The sequence below is a fragment of the Poecilia reticulata genome, chromosome 19 (assembly GCF_904066995.2).
Source record: "Poecilia reticulata chromosome 19, P_reticulata-male-v2, whole genome shotgun sequence".
Taxonomy (NCBI): domain Eukaryota; kingdom Metazoa; phylum Chordata; class Actinopteri; order Cyprinodontiformes; family Poeciliidae; genus Poecilia; species Poecilia reticulata.
The window spans coordinates 24,054,169-24,080,539 of NC_088848.1; the positions used below are offsets into that span (position 1 = coordinate 24,054,169).

General features: G+C 42.5%; 1 protein-coding gene across 5 annotated transcripts in view; it reads right to left on the minus strand.

Moving 5' to 3' along the window:
• jmjd1cb (jumonji domain containing 1Cb) overlaps positions 1-26,371 on the minus strand; it is a 180,195-nt gene that overhangs the window by 83,868 nt on the left and 69,956 nt on the right. For all 5 annotated transcript variants that reach the window (XM_017310811.2, XM_017310810.2, XM_008438211.3 and 2 more), the window contains exon 2: positions 12,776-12,955. In XM_017310811.2, coding sequence (XP_017166300.1) covers positions 12,776-12,955 — 180 coding nt within the window. The remainder of the gene's footprint in view (positions 1-12,775; positions 12,956-26,371) is intronic.

Here is a 26,371-nt window from a genome sequence, read left to right on the forward strand (position 1 = left end):
AGTTACTTCGTTGATTCAGATGATTAGGTTCATTGCTCGTTCAGAGAACCTTTTGGGTTTTCATGAGCTGTATGCCAAAATCATCAGTATTAAAACAATAAAAGACCTGAAATATTTCAGTTGGTGTGCAATGGATCTAAAATATATGACACTTTAATTTTTATCATATTATGGAAAATAATTAACTTTATCACAATATGCAAATTTTTTGAGAAGGACCTGTATCTGCCTCTAAAGCAGACACACACAGAGCTTCTCCGCGGCACCAGCACAGATTTTGTTGATTTCGTACATTTTTCTCAACTGAACCCCCTTATTTAACAGCACTGCTCTGTAAGATTAACCACAGAACCTCACTGCCACAGACAAACAAGTCTGGCTGAAGTATGGACATAAAATCGAGACAAAGAAAAGAGAGAGTGTGTTTGCGTGCGTGTGGGTAAGTGTGTCTACCAGGTTTTTATATACATGTGGGCACCATTGCTCCTTGAGGGGACAAATCCTTGGTCTCCATGAAGGGAAATGCCGCTTTTGAGTTAGGGGTGCATGTGTGTATGGGTGTACAGTACAGACCAAAAGTTTGGACACCTACTCATTCAATGAGTTTACATTATTTTCATGACTACAGACATTGTAGATTCACACTGAAGGCATCAAAACTATGAATGTGGAAATATGTACTAAACAAAAAAGTGTAAAACAAATGAAAATACACCTTATATTCTAGTTTCTTCAAAGTAGCAACCTTTGCTGTGATTACTGCTTTGCACACACACATTCTCTTGATGAGTTTCAAGAGGTCGTCACCTGAAATGGTTTTCACTTCACAGGTGTGCCCTGTCAGGTTAATAAGTGGGATTTCTTGCCTTATAAATGGGGTTGGGACCATCAGTTGTGTTGTGCAGAAGTCAGGTGGACACAAAGCTGATAGTCCACTGAATAGAGTGTTAGAATTTGTATTATAGCAAGACAAAAGCAGCTAAGAAAAACGAGTGGCCATCATTACTTTAAGAAATGAAGGTCAGTCAGTCGAAAAATTGGGAAAACTTTGAAAGTGTCCCCAAGTGCAGTCGCAAAAACCATCAAGCGCTACAAAGAAACTGGCTCACATGAGGAATGCCCCAGGAAAGGAAGACCAAGAGTCACCTCTGCTGCGGAGGATAAGTTCATCCGAGTCACCAGCCTCAGGAATCGCAGGTTAACAGCAGCTCAGATTAGAGACCAGGTCAATGCCACACAGAGTTCTAGCAGCAGACACATCTCTGCAACAATTGTTAAGAGGAGACTGTGTGAATCATAGTAGAATAGCTGCTAGTGCTAGGAAACCACTGCTAAGGACAGGCAACAAGCAGAAGAGACTTGTTTGGGCTAAAGAACACAAGGAATGGACATTAGACCAGTGGAAATCTGTGCTTTGGTCTGATGAGTCCAAATTTGAGATCTTTGGTTCCAACCACCGTGTCTTTGTGCAACGCAGAAAAGGTGAATGGATAGAATCTACATTCCTGATTCCCACCGTGAAGCATGGAGGAGGAGGTGTGATGCTGTGGGGGTGCTTTGCTGGTGACACTGTTGGGGATTTATTCAAAATTGAAGGCATACTGAACCATCATGTCTACCACAAGCATCTTCCAGCGGCATGCTATTCCATCCAGTTTGCGTTTAGTTGGACCATCATTTATTTTTCAACAGGACAATGACCCCAAACAAACCTCCAGGCTGTGTAAGGGCTATTTGACCAATAAGGAGAGTGATAGGGTGCTGCGCCAGATGACCTGGCCTCCACAGTCACCGGACCTGAACCCAATCAAGATGGTTTGGGGTGAGCTGGACCACAGAGTGAAGGCAAAAGGGCCAACAAGTGCTAAGCATCTCTGGGAACTCCTTCAAGACTGTTGGAAGACCATTTAAGGTGACGACCTCTTGAAGCTCATCAAGAGAATGCCAAGAGTGTGCGAAGCAGTAATCAAAGCAAAAGGTGGCTACTTTGAAGAACCTAGAATATAAAACATTTTCCGTTGTTTCACACATTTTTGTTAAGTATATAATTCCACATGTGTTAATTCATAGTTTTGATGCCTTCAGCGTGAATCTACAATTTTCATAGTCACGAAAATGAAAAAAGCTCTTTGAATGAAAAGGTGTGTCCAAACATTTGGTCTGTACTGTATGTGTGTATGCTAATGAGCCACGACTTTGTTTCTGTTTCTCAATCATTTTTGGTTTGTGATGATGTAGCTGTCAGCTGTTGATTCTTCAGTAGTTTTCAGAAAAAACAAGAACAAACCCTCTTCACACACCAGCTGCATCCTCAAAACATTCGTTGGTTGAGCTCTTAGCTCCAGTAGCACAGTTCGCATCACTGTTGCCTTGCAGCAATGAAGATCCTGGGTTTGAATCCTAGCCTGAGGGTCTTTTAACATGCAGTTTGTTTTCCTTGTGCATGTGTGTGTTCTCTCTGTTTACTATGGCTTTCTCACAGTTCTCAGGTTCAAACCTGAGTGTGTGTTTCAAAATTTGTCCGTCAGTTGATCAGCCCTGATTTCCTTCATTTTGAGTAACTTGGGCAATCCTGACATGAGAAACTGATCTCATCTTCTTCTGCAAAGGCCTGAAAATCAGCCACAGTCCTCTTTTGCTCTGCCGGTAGGGAGGTGGGACTGATAGTCCGGTCCACAAGGTCATGTCTGCATGTGTGTGATTAACAATAGTCACCTCACTGTTGCCAACTTAGCCATTTTGTCACTATGTTTAGCACAAAACACAAATCTGTATCGGCCAAAATTAGAATCTTCAGGTCAGGCTTTTTAAAGATCAGTGATCGACCAGAAAACTGCAATTGTTGCTGGCTGATTTATTGACCTAGAAATTATTGCAATAAATGCTAAAGTTGTTTGGAGATCTAGACCCTGTGGGGGGTACTCCGGGAGTATGGGGTACCGGGCCCTTTGATACGGGCTGTCAGGTCCCTGTATGACCGGGGTCTGGTCCCCATTGCCGGCAGTAAGTCGGGCTCGTTTCCGGTGAGAGTTGGACTCCGCCAAGGCTGCCCTTTGTCACCGATTCTGTTCATTACTTTTATGGACAGAATTTCTAGGCGCAGCCGAGGTGTTGAGGGGATCCGTTTTGGTGGCCTTAGGATCGCATCTCTGCTTTTTGCGGATGATGTTGTCCTGTTGGCTTCATCGGAACGTGATCTGCAGCTCTCACTGGAGCGGTTCGCAGCCGAGTGTGAAGCGGCCGGGATGAGGCTCAGTGCCTCCAAATCCGAGGCCATGGTCTTGAGCCGGAAAAGGGTAGAGTGCCTTCTCCGGGTCAAGGGGGTCGTCCTGCCTCAAGTGGAGGAGTTTAAGTATCTGGGGATCTTGTTCACGAATGAGGGAAGAAGGGAACGGGAGATCGACAGGCGGATTGGGGCAGCGTCTACTGTGAAGCGGGCGCTGTACCGGTCCGTCGTGGTGAAGAGAGAGCTGAGCCAAAAAGCGAAGCTCTCGATTTACCGGTCGATCTACGTTCCCACCCTCATCTGTGGTCATGAGCTTTGGGTCATGACCGAAAGAACGAGATCACAGGTACAAGCGGCCGAAATGGGTTTCCTCCGCAGGGTGGCTGGGCTCTCCCTTAGAGATAGGGTGAGAAGCTCGGTCGTTCGGGAGGGACTAAGAGTAGAGCCGCTGCTCCTCCACGTCGAGAGGAGCCAGTTGAGGTGGCTCGGGCATCTGGTAAGGATGCCTCCTGGACGCCTCCCTGGTGAGGTGTTCCAGGCACGTCCCACCGGGAGGAGGCCTCGGGCAAGATCCCGGTCACGCTGGTGGGATTACGTCTCTCGGCTGGCCTGGGAACGCCTTGGGATTCGCCCGGAGGAGCTGGAAGAAGTGGCTGGGGAGAGGGAAGTCTGCTGCCCCCGCGACCCGACCCCGGATAAGCGGAAGAAAATGGATGTATGGATGGATGTCCACTTCAAAAATACACCTGAACGGTGTCACAACACTGTGGTGTTAAATTTAAAGAAGTTGTAGAAAACTTCAAAGCGTTTTACAAACTAATCCACAAGCATTCTTTTAGCCAGAATACAGAAAATAATTCTTATTCTGAAAGATTTGGGAAAGATTCCACTTCATATTCACTGTTACAATATGAAGAGTTGCATGTACAAAATGTCAATATCTGTATATTTTACCCACCTAGTGTGAAACCTGTGCATGTTTGGATTAAAACAGAGCTGATTTCCTTGCAGAAATTAAAGACAGACAAAGCTCTTCCTCAACAGCTCTGTTTCTCTGTGGTTTTAGTTTTTATAGTAACCAGGCTTGAGAAGCTCACTTCACACAGACATATTGTGGGAAATGGACCCATGTTCTTTCCAACTACTTCTGAGCTTGACTGTCTTTTCCATCACTGTCATCATAGTTTTGCTAGATACGATGCTCTCACCGCTACCTGTAACATTCAGGCATCACTAATTCTCTTGTTTTAATGTAAAATGTTCTGTACCTACCATCTAGCGGTAAGAAAATTACATGATTACGCCGCTAGTCACTACTACAGCAGACACTCAAAGATGGCATTATTTGCAGATAATTCATTTTCAAAAAATATTTTAAAACCAATTACCGTATTTTTCAGACTATAGAGCGCACCATACTAGCGCCTTCAATTTAAAAAAAAACAAAAAACCTGGAAGCTGCTCTCGGTTTTCCATAAGGACCCAGCAGAGGGCAGCAGAGGGCTGCATCCTAATAAATCTGCTGGATATATTAAGGACGTAGCCCTCCGTCTACAAAGCCGAACCACGGTTTCGTTCACACCGAGTTTACGTGCAGTGGCTCTGTTTCCCTCCTGTAGTGCCAGATCGACAGCCCTCAACTTGAAAGCTGCATCATATGACTTTGAAAACATTTCTCTGTCGTGCCTGCTGCTGCTAGCATGTGGTTGTTCTAAATTAAAATTAGGGCATTCTTCTTTGATTTACAATTTTGACTTCTAATGATTCACTTCCTGCTAGAGAGTCCCCTGGTGGTTGAAGAAAAATCCACAGAAAAGCCGAACCGGGCTACAATCCGCATGGTTCAAAGCTTAGGAAAAAAGTAGCAGCTTATAGTCCGGAAAATACGGTACCGTAGGTGAAATTGAATAATTTCCACGGCACACCTGACGATCACTCACGGCACACTAGTGTGCTGCGGAACTGTGGTTGAAAAACACTGGTTTAGAGAATAGATCAATGTTATGTGATGTTTTATTTGTTTTTGCTTATTTTTTTTCCTTTAAAACAGTTGAAGGAAAAGGTGCCTGACTTCCTCAGAACTGAGGACATAGAAATTCTCACTACTCTGCATAATCTTTCCACAACTGATCAAACTGAACTGAATGTTCTTTGCCAGCTAGCTTCCCAACCCCCAGGTTGATGATCTGGCACTTTCTGATCACAACATTCTAACAGCTAGTTATCTGACTGACAAACTAGCTGTGTTCTACACTCTTTTTAAAATGATTGCTAAAAGATAAGGTTAGGTGAGGATACAAGTCAAGATTTGCGATGAAGTGATAACCTACAAGTGTTATGCACCTTTACACACTGTAATACTGGCTCAGAGTGTTGGAGAATAAACAGTAAAGTCTAACGTGGACCTGGGTTTTACACCTAAAGCACAACACAGTCACAATCTGTTGCAACACAAAACTCACAACATTATAACACTGCATAGAAAGAATTGGATGATGTGTTAAAATAGCAGTGAGGTACAAACATCTATTATCTATATAATAAGAAAATACTACCACTACACAGTGATAATGGCACTGGAAGAGGAGAATTAAAAGTGCATTACTTGATTGTATTTTTGTTTGTTTTTTTAAATAAGCAAGAGGCTGCGTTGGGTATGCTGCAGTATTAATTACTAGAAAGTTCCATGACATCTCTGCAGTTCAACTCTTTCTACTGAGATGCCAGAGACAGAGCAGAGTGCCTACGGGCTGCAAAACTCCTTCAATCTCATTTTAATAAAAACAAACTAATCTGATTTTAAAGTAAAACAGTGTTGAAACAAGCATTTGGAGCAAACAATGTGCAAACAGCATGTCTACTATCTTCTACCTAGGGGCGCCGCCAGAAACCCTGGGCCCCCTGAAAAAAAATTTGTTTGGGCCCCCCTGCCTATGGGTCTATTTGACCCTTAAAAAAGCATCACAATTTTAAAGGCCTGCATATGCCTTGCTTTCTTTGGTTTAATACTGACACTAGCACAATATTTGCTGCTCATGAATTTAACATTCAACAGTCCACATCCAGTATGCACGTAATTTGCTTACATATTTTCTATTAGTTTTAGATTACTGAAATATCTCCCCATGAGCAACAGTCAAAAGCAATGTGCAAAATATACATGAAGCAATCCAGACTTCTCAAAAATACTATGTAGTTGCATTTTATTCAAGCCGCAGTACATAACTTTAATAAAAAATGTTTTCTCCATATTTGTTAAAGCTGTCACGTTGTCGTAGCAGTTTGTTTTGAGACAGAATCTGTGAAAACAATCAATCTCCTACATCTCCTTCCTGAATTACTATTACTGGTTAACGTAACGCACTGTTATGACCAAAACAACCAATTAGAACTAGTAGGACGCTCGTAGCACTGTCAATCAACTTCATTCACTCACTGCTAAATGTGCTAATGGTGGAGAAACAACTTATCATTGCAAGAAACCGTTTATCTGCTGTCATTGGTACCTATGCTAACTAAACTGAACATTCACAGTTTTGTGCTATGCTAGCTGCAGCACTGCACAAATCGAGGTGGAGGAAGGATGAGCAGCAGCACATTAGATTGTGATTGACAGCACTAAAACTCTCCTGCCACTGACTTGTTTACAGCACTGGGAGAAAGCAGAGGAAATAGATTTTTCACAGATTATCTCTCATACTATACTGTCATAACATAATGACAGTTAACATCCATCCATCCATTTTCTTCGGCTTATCCGGGGTCGGGTCGCGGGGGCAGCAGCTTCAGAAGGGAGGCCCAGACTTCCCTCTCCCCAGCCTCTCTTCCAGCTCTTCTGGGGGAATCCCAAGGCGTCCCGAGGCCAGCCGAGAGACATAGTCCCTCCAGCGTGTCCTGGATCTTCCCCAAGGCCTCCTCCTGGAGGGACGTGCCCGGAACACCTCACCAGGGAGGCGTCCAGGAGGCATCCTTACCAGATGCCCGAGCCAGCTCAACTGGCTCCTCTCAACTTGGAGGAGCAGCGGCTGTACTCTGAGTCCCTCCCGGATGACCGAGCTTCTCACCCTATCTCTAAGGGAGAGCCCAGCCACCCTGCGGAGGAAACCCATTTCGGCCGCTTGTATCGGTCATGACCCAAAGCTCATGACCATAGATGAGGGTGGGAACGTAGATCGAACGGTAAATCGAGAGCTTTGCTTTTTGGCTCAGCTCTCTCTTCACAACGGACCGGTACAGCGCCCGCTTCACGGCAGACGCTGCCCAAATACGCCTGTCGATCCCCCGCTCCCCTCTTCCCTCATTCGTGAACAAGATCCCCAGATACTTAAACTCCTCCAACTTGAGGGAGGACGACCCCCCTGACCCGGAGAAGGAACTCTACCCTTTTCCGGCTCAAGACCATGGCCTCGGATTTGGAGGCACTGAGCCTCATCCCGGCCGCTTTACACTCGGCCGCGAACTGTTCCAGTGAGAGTTGCAGATCACGATCTGATGAAGCCAACAGGACAACATCATCCGCAAAAAGCAGAGATGTGATCCCAAGGCCACCAAAATGGATCCCCTCAACACCTCGGCTACGCCTAGAAATTCTGTCCATGAAAGTAATGAACAGAATCGGTGACAAAGGGCAGCCTTGGCGGAGTCCAACTCTCACTGGAAACGAGCCCGACTTACTGCCGGCAATGCGGACAAGACTCTGACCCCGGTCATACAGGGACCTAACAGCCCGTATCAAAGGGCCCAGTACCCCATACTCCCGGAGAACCCCCCACAAAGCCCCTCAAGGGACACGGTCGAACGCCTTCTCCAAGTTCACAAAACACATGTAGACTGGTTGGGCGAACTCCCATGGACCCTCCAGCACCCTGCCGAGGGTGTAGAGCTGGTCCAGTGTTCCAGGACGAAAACCACACTGCTCTTCCTGAATCCGAGGTTCGACTATCCGACAGACCCTCCTCTTCAGGACCCCTGAATGGACCTTACCAAGGAGGCTTAAGAGTGTAACCTCCTTGTAATTGGAGCACACCCTCCGGTCCCCCTTTTTAAACAGGGGGACCACCACCCTAGTCTGCCAATCCAGGGGAACTGCCCCCAATGTCCATGCAATATTGCAGAATCGGGTGAGCCAACACAACCCTACAACATCCAGAGCCTTAAGGAACTCCAGGCGGATCTCATCCACCCCCAGGGCCCTGCCACCAAGGAGCTTTTTGACCACCTCGGCGACCTCGTCCCCAGAGATTGGAAGGCCCAACCCAAAGTCCCCAGGCTCAGCTTCCTCAACAGAAGGCATGTTGGTGGGATTGAGGAGGTCTTCGAAGTATTCCGCCCACCGTCCCACAAAGTCTCGAGTTGAGGTTAGCAGCGCACCATCCCCACTATAAACTGTGTTGGTGATGTACTGCTTCCCCCTCCTGAGACGCCGGATGGTGGACCAGAATCGCCTCGAAGCCGTACAGAAGTCTTTCTCCATGGCCTCTCCAAACTCCTCCCATGCCCGAGTTTTTGCCTCAGCGACCACCGAGCCGCATGTAGCTTCGCCCGCCGGTACCCAACAGCTGCTTCTGGGGTCCCACAGGCCAGAAAGGCCCAATAGGACTCCTTCAGCTTGACAGCATCCTTCACCGAAGGTGTCCACCAACGGGTTTGAGGGTTGCCGCCACGACAGCCACCAACAACCTTGCGGCCGCAGCTCCGATAAGCCGCCTCGGCAATGGAAGTACGGAACATGGTCCACTCAGATTCAATGTCCCCGGAACGTGTTCGAAGTTCTGCCGGAGATGGGAGTTAAAGCTCCGTCTCACAGGGGACTCCGCCAGACGTTCCCAGCAGACCCTCACTACACGTTTGGGCCTGCCAGGTCTGACCGGCTTCATCCCCCACCACCGGAGCCACCTCACCACCAGGTAGTGGTCAGTGGACAGCTCCGCACCTCTCTTCACCCGAGTGTCCAAGACATATGGCCACAGATCCGATGAAACGATGACAAAATCGCTCATCAAACTGCGGCCTTGGGTGTCCTGATGCCAAGTGCACATATGGACACCCTTATGCCTGAACATGGTGTTTGTAATGGACTATCCGTGACAAACACAGAAGTCCAACAACAGAACACCAGTTGAGTTCAGATCGGGGGGGCCGTTCCTCCCAACCACACCCCTCCAGGTCTCACCGTCATTGCCCACATGAGCGTTGAAGTCCCCCAGTAGAACAAGGGAGTCCCCAGGAGGGGCACTCTCCAGTACACCCTCTAAGGACTCCAAGAAGCGTGGGTAATCTGAACTGCTGTTCGGCCCGTAAGCACAGACAACAGTCAGAACCCGTCCCCCCACCCATAGGCGGAGGGAGGCTACCCTCTCGTTCACCGGGGTAAACCCCAATGTACAGGCGCCAAGATAGGGGGCAACAAGTATGCCCACTCCTGCCCGGCGCCTCTCACCGTGGGCAACTCCAGAGTGGAAGTTCGTCCAGCCCCTCTTAAGGAGACTGGTTCCAGAACCAGAGCCATGCGTCGAGGTGAGGCCGACTATTTCGAGCCGGAACCTCTCAGCCTCACACACTAGCTCCGGCTCCTTCCCCACCAGAGAGGTGACGTTCCACGTCCCAAGAGCCAGCTTCTGCAGCCGAGGATCAGACCGCCAGGGTCCCCTCCCTCGGCTGCCGCCCGTAGCACAATGCACCCGACCCCTTTTGCCCCTCCGACAGGTGGTGAGCCCATTGGAAGGGGGACCCACATCTCCTCTTCGGGCTGAGCCCGGCCATGCTCCGTGGGCAAAAGCCCGGCCATCAGGCGCTCGCCATCGTGCCCCACCTCCAGGCCTGGCTCCAGAGTGGGGCCCCGGTGACCCACGTCCAGGTGAGGGAAAACCAAGTCCAAAGGTATTTTTCATCATAAGGGGTCTTCGGGCTGCGCTTTGTCTGGTTCCTCACCTAGGACCTGTCTGCCTTGGGTGACCCTACCAGGAGCATAAAGCCCCAGACAGCATAGCTCCTAGGATCATTGGGACACTCAAACCCCTCCACCACGATAAGGTGGCAGCCCAGTTAACAAATATGTGGAAAAAAAAATATTTATATAAAAGTTACATACTGCAGCTTTAATTTCACGCAGGAGAGGATGGGTCAGGAGAGACGTGGGTTAGAGCTGCTGCTGACTGACTCATCTGTTAAGTGGTAAAAGGCACAAGGGACAAGTTAAATATATAAATATGTTGGTAATTTCTTTCCTTAATTCATTAAATGCTAATGAAACGGAGGCAAACAGCAGTCTGTAGCTAAGTTAATTATGCTAAATGGTTGAAAATCTCACACAGACTACTCACCTCTCTTGGTGTGTATAAATTAACACACTTGCCTTTTTGAAAACCTGATTTTATAACTTTTCTTAGCAGCATAGTAACTGCCACAATCGTTCGTGTCTTCCACTGACTGCAGCTGAACAGCATCCCTCTGAAGCGCTCCAAGCAGGAATGAACCATTTAACGCAGATAGGGGGGTTCAGGGCAAATATGAACGTGTGTTTTATGATCTGGGAGTGGGAACATAACATTTTTACTGCTACAAACAATCTTTGAAAATACACTGATTAATTTTGTGATTGACAGGGCCCCAATTTTCTTTTAATTTCTATGAACAAAAAATAAATAATTAAATTGTGGAAGCCCCTTGTTGGTCAGGGCCCCTAGAATTGCCATCACTTTCCCCCCCTTAACCGCGCCCCTGCTTCTACCCACACGGTATTTACTGCTGAGAAAAAACAAACATCAGCTTTTCGGGGATCCATCATCATTTCTGTTTATTTTCACCAGACAACTGATTTTCTACTAGAATCAAATCCAGCAGATGTTCCAAGACTTGAATCGCCAAACTTAAATCATCAATAATACCAGAGGAAACACTAACAGCAGTAAAATGTTATGCTAATTTTTAAAATTGATTATTGAGAACCAATTTAAATATTTTAACATGAAATGTAAATGGAACAAATATGTCTGTTACACTGTTACACTGAGAGATGTCCGTCGTATTTCAGGTCAAAATAAAATTCTCAATCTAAATCTGCCAGGGCTTTGAATACTTTTAGGTTTATCTATATAAGCAAGTCTAATAATCTATTAATATAATAATGATAATAACACAGCAATCTCCATCTCAATCTCATCCTAACACTAGCATCTATAGTCCAACAACCCACAGAGTGTGCATCATGGAGCCCCTCAGCATGATTGTGCTGGCTAGTCTGAAGGAGCTGAGTGGAGGTGTCCTGGAGGAGGGCTGCTCTGTGAGAAACAGCAGCTCTAAGGTCTAAGGGCACTCAGGTGTTTTGAACAACTGAGTGGTTGTCACGGGAGATTCAAGGATTTCTAAAACATGCGTGAAAGAATGAAGGCAACACAGCAGCTTCTGTTTCTGATGAGTAAATAACATTATAACATGATGTAAAGCTGGTTGGTGGATGTATTGCATGCTCCCCCAGTGATTTTTTGAGCTTGTGTAGCAACAAACTGCTCACTTGGTGGAGCTCACTTCGCCTTACCTTGCCCTTTGACCTCTCACCAACTGTTTTCCTTTTGACAACCATTAACCTGGTAGCAATTCTCCTCTAAGTGGGGTAAACGTGAGCAACTCTTTTCATGACACCGTCCCATACTACAGCAACAAACACCAGCCTGACTTCACTCCAGTCTGAGGGTTAAAGCACACGTTCCAACTTGCTCCATGCATGATGACAGAATGGTGAAATCAGCAAATGACAGTGGCGGTCAGTGAAAGAAGACCCAGGTCCACATCACATGCTAAGTGACATCTACTCCCAGTTTAAGCTCAATTTATGCTCCAGCTTGGTTTGTGCGTTTCACATGCTTACAGAACATGCCAACATTACATACCTCTGAAATTTTTTAACTAAGTGGACAGTTCCCAGGGAACAAACATGGCGCAGGTTTGCAAAAACAGACATCCAAGCAATTCAGCCCATTTAAACAATAATACCATCACCACACTCACAGGCCAACAACTGTGTTCTTTACTGCTAAATGTGTTGTGTAGTGTTAACTGTTTGCTCTGCTCTGAAGAATCAGATTAGTGTGGACAAGACACAGAGTATAAATGCTGCAAAAGTTGTACCTGTCTGATTCCAAACAAGAAAAAAAAAAAAAAAGAAAGAAAAATGTTGGCGCTGAATGTACATGTATCAAACATAAACCAAGCTTCACAGCTGGAACAGGGATCGTCAACATCATTCCAACAGAAAGGATTTAAGGTGGTGTGTGAAAGGGTGTGAAGCTCTGAGCCAACTTGACCACTTATGAAAAGACTTAAAAACCAAGACAAACCGGCAAACAACCTCATTACAGAGACATAAAGAGGCCTTAGGAAGTTAACCAGAAGATGAAAAAGACTGATAATCAGACTGAAAATCTGTCTAAAATAGAAAGACAATGCATCAGAAAGCAGACAACGTGTAGCAGCATCTCCAAGACATGGATTCAGTCACATGACTGAGCCGGTCATGTGACTCCAGCCCCTAAATGTAAGCTGAGGTCTTACCAGTGCAGGCCACTGGACGTGCTTGGCCTTGGTTCCCTGCAGAAGGCCTCCAGCTCCAGCTGCTCCTTCCTTTCTCTTTGCCCAGACCAGCTGGTGCTCCAGGAGAAACAGCTGGAAATCCTCATAGACCTTCACCCACTCCCTCTTCTCCCACTCTTGGTCATCAAATTCCACATACACCTGAAGACAAAACAACTCCTGTTAATAACAGCATTCTATGAGAGGAAGGTAATGTTACAGTGTTCAGGGATGATAAAACCACCATATTCAGCAACTAAATATTTGTTCTAGGGCTGCAGCCAGTGATTATTTTAGTAATCAATTATTCTGACAATCTGATAAAAATTACCACATTCTGCATTTTTCATTTAATCACTTAAGCATTTTCTATACAATAGTAAAAATACAATAATTAAACAACTGGTTTGAATAAGAAAACATTGTCTAAAATTCAGTAACAGCATTCCTTTAAACAAAGAGTGAATATGAACCTAAAAACACATCCTTTTAATATCAACACGTGAAAAGCTGGACTCTGTGTGGACCTGGGGATTATTTAATATTAATGTGAAAGGTGCAAAATAGGATTTTTCTTTATTTATTTTAATTTTTTTTTAAAGAATTGGAACCAGGTGAATTTAAAACTATAACTTGAATAGTTCTGGGTAGAACATATTAACAGGGTTGCAAGGATTTTCTTTGTATTGTATTGTATTGTACAAAATTACTCAGTATGTTGTTCTTTCAGCAAATGGTGTTTTTTGTGTCTTTATACTGTAGCTAACCATTGATTGAGTTCTGAATTTGGCCATTTCTGGCTTCGATTCATGAAAATGATTTCGATTAATCATTTCAGCCCTAATTTGCTCTGGTTTTGCAGTTTTGTCACATATAAATGACCCAAAAAAACACTCAAAAAGCTGGTTTATAGTAAGGCTTTTGTTAAGACCAAAAAGTTGACCAAACAAACCCGGTCCTATGTGGAAGAAAAACAGGCTGTTCCACCATTTATAAATGTGTGTGTGTGGAGAGGGGCGGGGGTGTTATAAAAAGATGAAAAGCAGACTGGTTAGCTGGTTATTACATTTTATTATTTAAAAAAAAAAACATGCATCAGTTAGTCTCGAGTTCCCAGATGAAATAAAAAATAAACCAGGTCCCAGAATTCCAGACCTGGAATTTCAAAGTGATTCAAAGTGATTCTACATGCCATCATAACTAAACCAGTGGCTGGTAGTTAAACAGAGCTGAAATCAGAAGAAATAAAGTCAAACCTTTGGCTTTTTTTTTTTTCATCAATTCCTAATGCATAATAGAAAATGCAATTTGATGAAGTCAACATCCACTGCCAGCAGCTAGAGACCTTTCCATGCCCTCTTTAAGATAATCCATTACTGCTGGAGTGCACAGATGTGCGCATGAATCAGCCATCCTTCCCTCGTCTCCTGATTCCATCCTCTTTCTCCTTCATCCCCTCCCCCTCCCCTCTTTTTGCAGGCAGCGTGGAAGACAGAGCGGAAAAGGGATCAACGAGTGCATCTCTCCTTAATCAGCCTCCTGCCCTCCTCCCCTCCCACAATGAATCGCTGCAGTCAACTGAGTGATCACTCCCAGCCAGAAGGCAGTGAGGGGAAGCAGGCTGGCTCTTTGTTTACGGCTGCTGCACTCTCTCCACACGTCTAAAGCCTTTCCTTTCTTACTGCCTGATGTCATCCTTTTAAAGCCCGTCTTAAAACCCACCTATTTTACTTGGCTTTCAACTCCAGTGGGATCTAGTTTTAAATTGTTTGTTTTAAATTGTAAGAGTTTTTATTTTTTATTGTTATGTTGTGTTTTAATGTACAGCACTTTGTATCAGCTGTGGTTGTTTTAAAGTGCTTTATAAATAAAGTTGGTATGGTATGGTATGCTTGCCTCTTCTCCCTCCTGGACACATTTCCTACTTTGATTCAACCAAATCATTAAAAGTCATTCCAGGACGCTGGGTGGAACTCCTGGAACTCTCTTCCACCTCAGAGAACGGTGGATGACAGATGGAGACAGATCCAGCCGTTTATTCCTCCTGCATTCCACACAACAAAAGTTGCCCTCAATCACCATCCATTTCTGATAGGGCGATTAGTTGGAGCAACTTTTCCCCATTTGCTGTAAACAATGGCTCATTCATTCATGTAGTGATTCAACTAGATAAGCTTACCTTACTCTATAGTTTCATGTCATTTCCGGGGCGCCGAGTATCTTCAGCAGACTGAGCGCCTAAGGTAAAGTTCTACACATAAAGACCTGGGCCGCCAGGAGATTCTCACTGTAGGATACAAATTACTGCTTTCATTGCATTTAAGCAAAACACTGAACATGACCTAATTATTTGTAATTATATGGGTCCTATACACTTTGTTTAAATCTAGTTATGATAGGTCAGTGGGCTATAAAAACCATGTTCATCATGTTTTTACTGGAAATCATCCTCAGATCATTTCCCAGTCTGCTCAGTTTTGTCTGTTGTAAGATTTCAAAATGAGCCGTCTAAGCCTCTCGTCATTTTAAATGCAAATAAGCCACTGTTGGCCACGCCCTCCAAATGTATGTTTACACCATACATGTGAAAATGGCTGCAAACAGATGAAAATAGTCCAACTGGCCAGCTTTGACCCCAAGTGAAACCCAGAAGCAGAAGTGGAGAGTCTTGGCCAGCAGAGGTTTCTGGATGGTGAATCGACAACCAAACCCCGTCTTTCCCAGCAGCCATTGCACAGCGTATAGAACGGGAAAACCAGCTGACCAGTTCAGCTTGGGTTGCAAGTAGGGTTGCCACCCGCCCCTTAATTTGGCTGTTAACGTTGCGTCCCATATTGAACCGATACAGGATGCAATATGTTCCGCATTCTATGAAAGTCCGATAGACATGCCTACCACACACATATCAACACATTAAGTGTAACAATAATGACTAAAATATTGTTACACTAAATTCTCGTTGCAGGAGCTAAAGGACCCCAGAACGCTACGTGCTGACGCTGTAGTCACGGTTGCCTATAAATGCACACTACACAGCCCAGTGAGCTGCTATCGACCTGTGTCTTTTTCACCTTTGTGCGTGCGAGGACTGAGGAGAACGTAGAGGTCTATGGAAAATGATACAGGTGTGTGGGGTCGGTTGGACCCCTTTTCGACATACTAGGGTTAAAACATCCTCAACCCAATACTCCACCACCCTTAGAAGTAAAACCTCTCGTAAAGATACAAACGTGAGAAGGAAGACGCAAATCCCAGGCTAAATAACGTCAGCGAGGATGAACACAAGAAGTTTAAACGAATGTGTTTGTCCTGGCGCAGTGTGCTGCTGTATGATAGACAGAATGGATCAGGAGAGAAACTCCAGACCCACTCCAGAGAGAAACTTCATCCCTCAATCACCTCCTAAGGCTGATATGGTACAGAACATTTTTTTATTAATTATGTTTCTTATTGTGGTTTTAGTAGACTGTTATGGTTTGATTATTAAATAATCAATTATTTGCTTATTTAATGTATAGTCGTATCAGCCAAAATAATACAAATGGCCATTTAAAGAACAAATCATACTAAGAGATTAATAGTAAATACATAAATATTTCCTACTTTAAAAAGGTTTGTTAGGGTTTTCTGTTTGTTTTATTAAGAAATGTTGACATCTTCTATGAATTCAGTGTTCAGTGGTCAATGTCAGACAGACCTGCAGCCCAGGGGTAGAAATCATGCTAAATAAATGTCTTTTGTTAATGCTCAGGGGTGGATTTTTTTAACCTTCACAACATTACTTTAACAATGAATTAAAAATTAAAGTGCTGCGCTTTTTGCTGCTGTATTGAGATAGGACCACATTTTCTATCTGCCAAGAACCTGCAACCTGAATCGCTCTTTGGCTCACTTATTATATCAAATGATGAAATATTGTTCTGTTTTTTTTATTTCATTCTTTTTTTAAGTGTCTCAATGGAAAAACACTGACTACCCTGTCCCCCGTGGTAAATTTGGTAAATATTTTGGTAATATGTTTTACAATACCAGAATTTTCACATAACTTATGTTTTTGGAACCCTGTCTGAGGATACGTTTTGATTATTAAATCAGGTGTTAGGCCTGTCACGATAACAAATTTTGCTGGACGATTAATTGTCTAAAGAATTATTGTGATAAACGATAATATTGTTTCAAGACCTTAATGGAAATGACTAATACATGCGATTTTCTGATGGATACACCTTATTTTCAAAAGAACACGTTACACTGGAACTGATAAACTAAATAAAACAACCAAAATTAAAATGGATTCTCAGTCTTCATTAACAAAAAACGTACTTGAATAAAAACTAAACAACATAAAGCCAAAGTGGAAATAAATACTGCATTCAACCAAAAGAGTGCAGATTATGAAGTCTGTATACTATATTGCCCTTCAGTAATCACTAGATTTAAATAGAGAAGACGGGCACATCCGACTACCTAATGCAGTAGTTCACACTACACCAGTGTTTCTCAACCTTTTTTGGGCCAGCGCCCCCCTAGCCTTTATCCAGGTCCATAACCGCCCCCACCAAAGAATTTGCAGGCTACTTTGCACTGACCATTATTTTATCATTAATATTACTATCACTATTGTAGATGTTTTGATTTTTATGCTTGTTTCTGTATTTATCGTCAAAAATAATACAGGCGTCTACAAAAAATGCAATGAACATTTAAGTTAAAATTGGTAGGCCTAACAGCAGCCAATCAGAGTGGAAAAAATATTCTTATTCTTTGCCATTGTCTAGTTGTTAAATCTTGCACAAAATGACCAGATAAAAGATGTACAGCAATGCCAGTTTAAACCTTGAACTATTTGCAAACGACTGAGCTCTGCAACATTAAAACATGCATAGAACTGTAATACATTAATCATAGCTCTTCTTCTCTTCAGTGTTTGTCAGTTTCTGGTAGTGCAGCTCTGAGCTGCCTTCAGGAGAATGGGACATCAGAGTATCATCCATAAAACTTCACCCACATGGCATTTATTGTGCAAACCAGAGCTATCAGTGGAAAAACAAAAGTTCCATGTTCTTTTAATGCCATACAAATATGAGACAGAAACATGGATTATATATTTATATAGACCTGTCTATTGATTTATAGATTAATAGTTTTACTGTACAGAAATTACAAAGAACAACTCTGCTTCTTATTCAAATCCTAATGAGTCAAATTGAAAGTGTCATGGAGTCATCAGCCTCATGACATTAACACTGACATGAAAAATAATATTGAAGAAATTTATCAAATCTAATTAAAAATATAAATAAGCGATCAGTTCTTTACTGTTATGGTCTGTAAGATAAAGATATTTATTCTCAGAACTAGATGTGGTCTCAACAAACCCATGACATTTCAACAATATTATTTTACCTTTTATCTGGAAATGGTGTCTGTTTATTCTTGCCATACAGTCTCTGTATTAATTATTGCTCAAAATGCCTTGCCATACCAGTTTATTCCTCTGTATTTATTTTAGTTTCTTGGTTTATTCTTGCATTTTGTTCTTCATTCATTTCTATTTAGTTTCATTCGATTAGTATTATCCTCTCTTGGTTTATTGCTATGTCCACTTTAGTTTCTTTCCTGTTGCTAGATTTATTTGATCAATTATTGATGCTCACCACCAGTAATTTTCACTCATCACCTGCTGCTCCGTCTAATCGTCATGTGTTTCACATCATGTGTTGATTTTTCACTGTTCAGCGTCGGATTCTCGGTTTTTATGCCATAATTCACATCTAGTTCGTCTCTCCGTTTTATGTCCCGCTTCTCCTGTTTCAGAGTTTTGCGCAATGTGCGCGTTGTTATTTTTTTTGCTGCGTATGGTGCAGGGCGGTCGGGAAGTATATTGATGGGGAAAAGGCAGACTGACATAAACCTTTTAAAACAACAGAAACAATTTCTGCATTCTGATTATTGAAATTTAAAAGTGCTGTGTTGTTCTATCACCCCCGTTTCATACCGGACCACTTACAGCACCAGTGTTAACGCTATAAAATGAACACTCTCTATAGTGGTATCACCCATGGAGGGATTTCTTGATTTCTTTTTTAAATGGGTTCATTTTTCAGAGGGATACACAGTGAGGGTATCGTGATTTTAGCTACCAGTAGCAGGAGAACGGAGCTGCGCCAAGAAGTTAACAGAAGTCAACAAACACTGAATAGAAGAAGAGCTGCCATCGATACAGTTGCAGCCAAAGCATGATTTAATGTTACACAATACAGTTTTACCAAGTTCCTCAAAGTCTAAACTAGCATTGTTGTAAATTTAAGGTGTAAAGTTTACCCTCGACCAAACGCCCCCCAAAGGCATCCCAGCGCCCCCCTTTTGTAAAAATGTCCACCAGCGCCCCCTGCCGTCCTCTGAACGCCCCCTGGGGGGCGGTACCGCCCACATTTACAAAGTCTACTGCTTCAGTTTTTATAATGGCAATTTGCATATACTCCAGAATGTTATAAAGAGTGATCAGCTTAACAGCAATTAATTGTAAAGTCAATATTTGCTAGAAAATGAACTTTATCCCCCAAAACACATTTCAACTTCATTGCAGCCTTAAAAGAACCAGCTAACATCGTTTCAGTGATTGCTCCTTTAAAACAGGTGTGGATGTTGATGAGGACAGGGCTGAATCTGTCATGATTAAGTAAGAATGACACCACTGGACACTTTAAAAAGAGACTGGTGCTTGGCATCATTGTTTCTCTTCTGTGAACCATGGTTATCTCTAAAGAAACGCGTGTAGTCATCATTGCATTGCACAAAAATGACCTCACGAAAAAGTATCGCAGCTAGAAAGATTGCACCTCAGTCAACAATCTATCTCATCATCAAGAACTTCAAGGAGAGGGTCCATTGTTGCCAAAAAGGCTCCAGGGCGCCCAAGAAAGACCAGCAAGCGCCAGGACCGTCTCTTAAAAGTGTTTCAGCTGCGGGATCGGGCTACCAGCAGTGCAGAGCTTGCTCAGGAATGGCAGCAGGCAGGTGTGAGTGCATCTGCATGCACTGTGAGGCGGAGACTCTTGGAGCAAGGTCTGGTCTCAAGGAGGGCAGCAAAAAAGTCACTTCTCTCCAGGAAAAACATTAGGGACAGACTGATATTCTGCAAAAGGTACAGGGAGTGGACTGCTGAGGACTGGTTGGATTGGTTCACTTTCACACTGCACTAATCAAAGTGGACAAAGTGATACAGTCACAACAGCTGCAGCTCATATGGCCCAATGATGACTGAACAGAAGGGAATACAGAAAACCATCCAGCACCGCTTGCTTACAATGAAAACTAACCAGATCCATGCGGACCTGGGGTTCCTGTTTCTAATTTAAACTGATTGGTTTCTTACAAGAAACTGCATATGAGCAGAAGGGGGGGGGGGGGCACTGATGTACCCCACATATTACTCTGTACAGAAGGTTTGTTTCCTTTCTTTGGCATCACTGAAAAGTCTGTTTGTGTTTCCCACTGTAAGCAAACCACACAAGTGTTCACTTGCAAGCAAACTGGGACCCACGTTTTCATGTGCACCAGACTTCAAATCAGCTTCCTTCCACTCCTGTCTAAACAAAGTCTGATGGAGACAAAACTCCTTTCACCCAGCATCAGAGGGTTGGAGACCTTTTAACTTCCTTCCATCAAATACTCCCTCAGATTATGTGACTACATGTACACACATATTTAATGCCATTGAATAAAATAGCTCCACAGCATTTGTTTTTTGTCTTAATAGAATCCTGCAGCAGCGCCTGGAGCCCAGTCCCAGTCCAGTGCTGGAAACCATTTAGCAACATAAAAGTCCTGAGGGTGTCATAGTGTACTCACTTACATAAAGCATCTGTGGACAGTGAAGTTATGTAGAAAACAGCTGACTATCTGGAAGTGAACAGTCAGTTTTATTGACAGTTTTATGGACTTAAAAATAAAATAGAGTTCTGCAAAATCATATATTATTATGCTAATTTTTATATCACCAAGGCCCGGCCACATAATGAAGTTAATATTATCTGCATCATCTATAATGCTCTTTGGAATAAATGGAGGGGAATCTGGAACAAGTACAGACCACTGAATGTCTAACGGGATTATGGGATCAAAAGGGATTGCTGTAAAGTTAACGACAACGCCAGTGACTGTCTGCTGTCGCTGCTGCAGGTCAACAACAAAATGCAATCTGTGGCCAGATAGGAACTTTTTAAAGGGGCAGTATCATGTAAAATAGATTTTTTTTTTTTTTTTTTTTTAGCTTTACATCATGTTTAATGTTATTCCCTCATCAAAACCATATCTGATTCTTTCATGAAAGTTTGAGAAATTCTATGACAACCATTCAGCTGTTCAAAATGCCTGGTTGGACTTAGCCCCGCCTTCCAGATATAGCTCCTCCTCAGAGCTGCAGTTTCCAAGTTTTAGAGCCTCCGCTTCACAGAGCAACTTCCCCACTCGGCTCCTTCAGACTTGCCAGCAGCAATTAGCAAACACCTGGTGGAACTGCTGAGCTCTTTACAGGAGCTACTTCTCAGTGGAATGCTGGTAAAAACGTTTTTAAAGAGTTAATGTTGAGATGACGTCCTGAAGACTGAGTTTAACAAAGACCAGGAGTTTTTAAAGAGAAAGAAGCTCGAATTTAAACCGTTAGATTAAGAAGTATAATATACATTTTTACAGTTACTTTATTGTCCTACGAATGGCACTATGTGTCTGGAAAACACATAATACTTCCCCTTTAAAAATCATCTGAATAATGAACTAAACTTGATGCAGTAACTAGGATTATTTGGAATTTATGGAGGATTAAACCAAAATAACATTTCTTGTAAAGAGCCTTGAGATGGCATTTGTTGTGAATTGGTGATAAATAAATAAACCAGGAACATCTGCACATCAGATGTCCTCAAATGATCATTCTCTGTGCATTTTACAGTCAGGCATGAAGCCACATACCTAAAGTTGTCTAAGTATTACAAATTGGGATAAAAGTCAGGGTGATAATCATCATAAGCAATATACTATGAGGAATTTTAGATTTATGAATTTAAGCAATATATTGCCACATTTACCAACTGTAACATTAATAAACTGTGTGTGTATCATCATTTAAACATGGTTTTAGTGGTGCAGTGGAGTATAATCTGCCCATCACCATCAGATGAGAAGCTGATTTCTGGCTGGCTGCACCAGAGGTTCCTGGGAGCCAATGAGCATGAAGCATGAGAGTAGCCAACCAGAGTGGAGAGAGCAGCCAAATCTGCCTCTTAAATACTGCAGCAGGGAAAACTGGAGCTTTACAGAATACAGAGTAGGAAAAACGGAGGCTGCGAGTCTTACTGCTGCTGCTACAACCATGCAGCGTCTTTCTGAAGACAAAGACACAAACAGGTGTTAATCACATCCTGATGTCAGGATTATTGAATGCCATATTTATTTTTTTAAATGCAGATCCATTAATCACTCAAGCCTGCATGATTCCTTAGCAGTTTAACCATTGTAGTATGTTGGTGTTTCAATAAAACTAATCTTACTTTGATTCTGCTGTGATGAAACTGCCTTAAACCCTCCAACCTCCCTCTGGTAATGAGGTTTCAAGCAGCTTCCTGGCTCTTTTCCCACAGCCTGAGACTCAGCTTTGCTTTAAGTAATGCAGACAGTCATAGAAAAAACACAAGTAGATTTCTCTGGGCAGAAATGATGTACAAGCAGTTCAAATAATATTGTTTAAAAAATTAGAAACGTCAAAAGATAACAGGGTATAAAGACAGACATGTGCTAAACCTAGAGTTTAACTGAAGCACAATAGAATGGTTTAAAACAACACTGAGAACCATGTCAGATCAACCCTATCATGTATATTAGTATAAGATGTATTAAGAAGATGAACATCGACTAAGTAGGTACGTCCGTCTAAACAGATCTGTTGTATTAGCACCCATTAATTTATTTAGCATCCTGGTGAACCCAGACAGGGCCTGAAGGAAGCAAGATGTTGCTCGCCTCAGAGGGAAAATTATCAGGCTGCAGTTTCTAAACACCGACTGCACAAAGAAGATTCTAAGAACCAAATATGGGAATACTGATTTAAATGTAGATTTAATATCTACAGATCTAAACGTGATTCTGAGGATAAATAACCAGCTGAGTCTAAAGTCTGAATAATCATCGTTAATTTTGACAGAAAAATTTTATTTACAGTATTTTTAGTCTTTGTAGTCACAATTTAGACATCAGAATTATTTTAGTTTTAGTCAACCAGTCTTACTAAAATTTAGTCAACTAAAACCAGTCGATTTAATTGACAAAATTATATAAAAGTGTAACTACTTCATGAATTCACTTTAATTATTAACATTATTCATGTTTTTAACCAGTTATGGCTGAACTTTATTGTCTCAATATGCAATAGATACAAAAACAGTTGCAATTTTTTCAAACATCTTTATTTTTCTGACTTTACTTTCAAATATAGCAAAAATATTTAAAATAGTTGGACGGCTTTGCCTGAAAATATGAATCATCCGTAAAAACTGCATATTAATTAAATGTTTGGAGAGGCTGGTGAAGGATCACATCATCACAAAACTCCCTCCTCTTTTGATCCGTTCCAACCGCTGCACAGAGGATGCCGCTCCCTCCAACCTGCACTAGAGCCAGGAGGGGAAAAATACTCGTGTGAATGCTGTTTCTGGACTTCAGCTCAGCATGTGTCACAGGCTGCTGGATTTCCTCACAGACAGACCCCAGTCTGAGAGGGTTGGTAAAAATGCTTCAAGGGTCATCCGTCTCAGCACTGGCTTGAGCCAGTGCTGAGACAGATGACCTGGTCGACCAGGGCTGTGTACTGAGCCCACTGCTCTTAGGTTCAGTACGAACCACATCATTAAGTATGCAGACAATACTACAGTGGTGGGTCTCATCAGGGACAACAATAAACTGGCCTACAGAGAGGAGGTGAAACATCTGGTGGACTGGTGTGATGCAAACCATCTAATCCTGAATGTCAACGAAACAAAATAAATTATGTAACACTTTATTTTAAGGGGGGTGAATAAGACTGACATGCTTATTCATGTTCATAACACCTGTCATGAACATGAATAAGCCTTCATGAATATTTATAACTGTTGTCATAAAGCATCATTGGCTAAATTATGACACTTTTAATACAAAGTTGACATTATTCAAAATGTCTTTGTTATGACAACTTGTTATGACATATGACAACTTGTTATGACAGACTTTCCGGAACAATACTCTGGTGTAGGGCCCACATGAAAGGTAAGGACACTTGTTCCAGATGACATTAACCAAGAAATCATTACTGATATACATTTGTTATAAAAGTATTACTGATTGCACTTTAAAAATTATATAACTTTATATTATTAAAGGTAAAGTTTAAACAGTAATGATTTCTTGGTTAATGTCAAGTTGTCATAGCAGACATTTTGAATAATGTCAACTTTGTATTAAAAGTGTCATAATTTACCGAATGACCCTTTATGACAACAGTCATAAATATTCATGAAGGTTTATTCATGTTCATGACATGTGTTATGTCATGTTTATGAAAGAGCCATGACAGTCTTATTCACCCTCTTCAAATAAAGTGTTACCAGAAAGGGTTGTTGATTTCAGAAAAAAATATGTTAAGTCACACACCCCTCCTCATCAATGATGCTGCAGTGGAGCAGATCAGGAACATTAGAATCCTGGGGACACAGATCACTGACACTTTGACCTGGTCCCTCCAAAATCTGGTCTGGTGAAGGAAGCTCAGCAATGTCTGCACTTTTTATGTCGGATGAGAAGAGCAAACCTCCCCTCTCCTATCCTCACCACTTTCTACAGAGGGACAAAAGAGAACAAACTGACCAGCAGCACCTCTGACTGGTTTGAAGCATGTAACACCTCTGACTAGCAACGCATAGAGAGAATGATGGCAGCTGAGAGAATCATTGGGACAGAGTTTCTTTCCATCCTTGACATCCTAGACCCCTTGCACCTTCAGCATAATTTGTTCTCCCTGCTGCCCTTTAGAAAAAGATTCAGCAGCTTCAAATACAGAACAACCAGATTCCACAACAGCTTCATGCCATAAGACTACTAAACCGTCATTAATTTAATCTTTTATTGTATATATTTATATTGAACTTTTATTATTACTGGAGTCTTGCAACAAAATTTCTTTCAATATGTAAATTTTTAAATGTACAATTGAATGACAATAAAATCAGTCTATGTCTACGTCTTGTTGAGACGCTTTACCAAGGTCGAAAAAGAGTCACACGCTGTTAGACAAAGGCCCATAGTAAAGAGTTACATGTTTGATTCTGTTAGACACCAAGGTCCATTTCTCACGAAAAAGAAACGTTTTCTCAGGCCACAGAACCATGATGTGATTTCAGGGAGTGTCTTCAGTCCATATAATCAGCTACCCTCCTCCTTTTCCTCAGACGCTGCACAGACTTTTTTAGAAACTTCTCGAATGTAATGGTTAAAGCGTCTCCTTTCAGCGCTGAAAGTGAATAAAATAAGTAAAGTCTGAATGCTTTTCTTGGCTGATTTTATGCTCCGTGTGTCAATACAAATTATGATTCATCGATTGGGATTTCCATTCCCAACAGTTGGTAGCAGAGGATGGTTTTGTGTTGACACGAGCGGAGATTGGACTGGCCATTCAGGCGCAGACTTTCCGGAACAATACTTTGGTGTAGGGCCCACATGAAAGGTAAGAACACTTGTTCCTTAATATACACCATTGTACTGTTTCTCAGGTCTGTCTAAATTTCAGTTATCAGCCGTTGTTCGTACCGTTTTTCAGGTTTCTCTCATTTCAGTTTTTATAAAAGTAAAGGTACCAAAGAGATAAAAGTTGATATAAAAGAGATAAAGTTGATAAGTCTTCAGTAGTTAAGGGTGATCGGCTAAAGGTCAAGAGGGCCTGCAGTGGGAGGTGGCCGCCCCAACTTTCTTTCCGGACGTGGGGAAGGGAGGTTGGATTGAGTTTTCCTCAGGAGGGCTGCACCTGAAATATAACAAGATAAGCCTATCTGTGCCATCGAAGAAATGTAAATGTTGACGATGGCCGCATAGGAATTAGTGAAGATAATAAAAGAGAAGAAGACTTAAGTTGATCGCGATCTGAGTCACAGAAGAAAGGCAAAACCTTGACTGTGGCCGCATTGGAATTTAGTTTTTGGATCCATTTAGGGTAGTTTGTGTGTGTATGTGATTTGTGTCTGTGCGCTTGGGTGAAACACGCTGGGAGAGATTGTGTGGAAAAAAAAAAGATTTGGAGTGAAAGGCTCTGCCGCCTAGCAGTCAGTTTGCGTTTAAATGTATTATTCTCTGTTGATTGCAGTTTCTTTTAAATGTATGTTTGGTGTTTGGGGATTGTATCTTGTTGGTTCGTATGTCTGTATGTGCTCGGTTATGTTGTGTTTTTATGTGTGCACCCATCTTGTTACTATGTGGGAGCTTCTGCCTGTGTGTCCCATGCAAAGCTTATGTTTGCTGTTCTGTGTGTCCTGATTTAGTACCATTGTCTTGCAC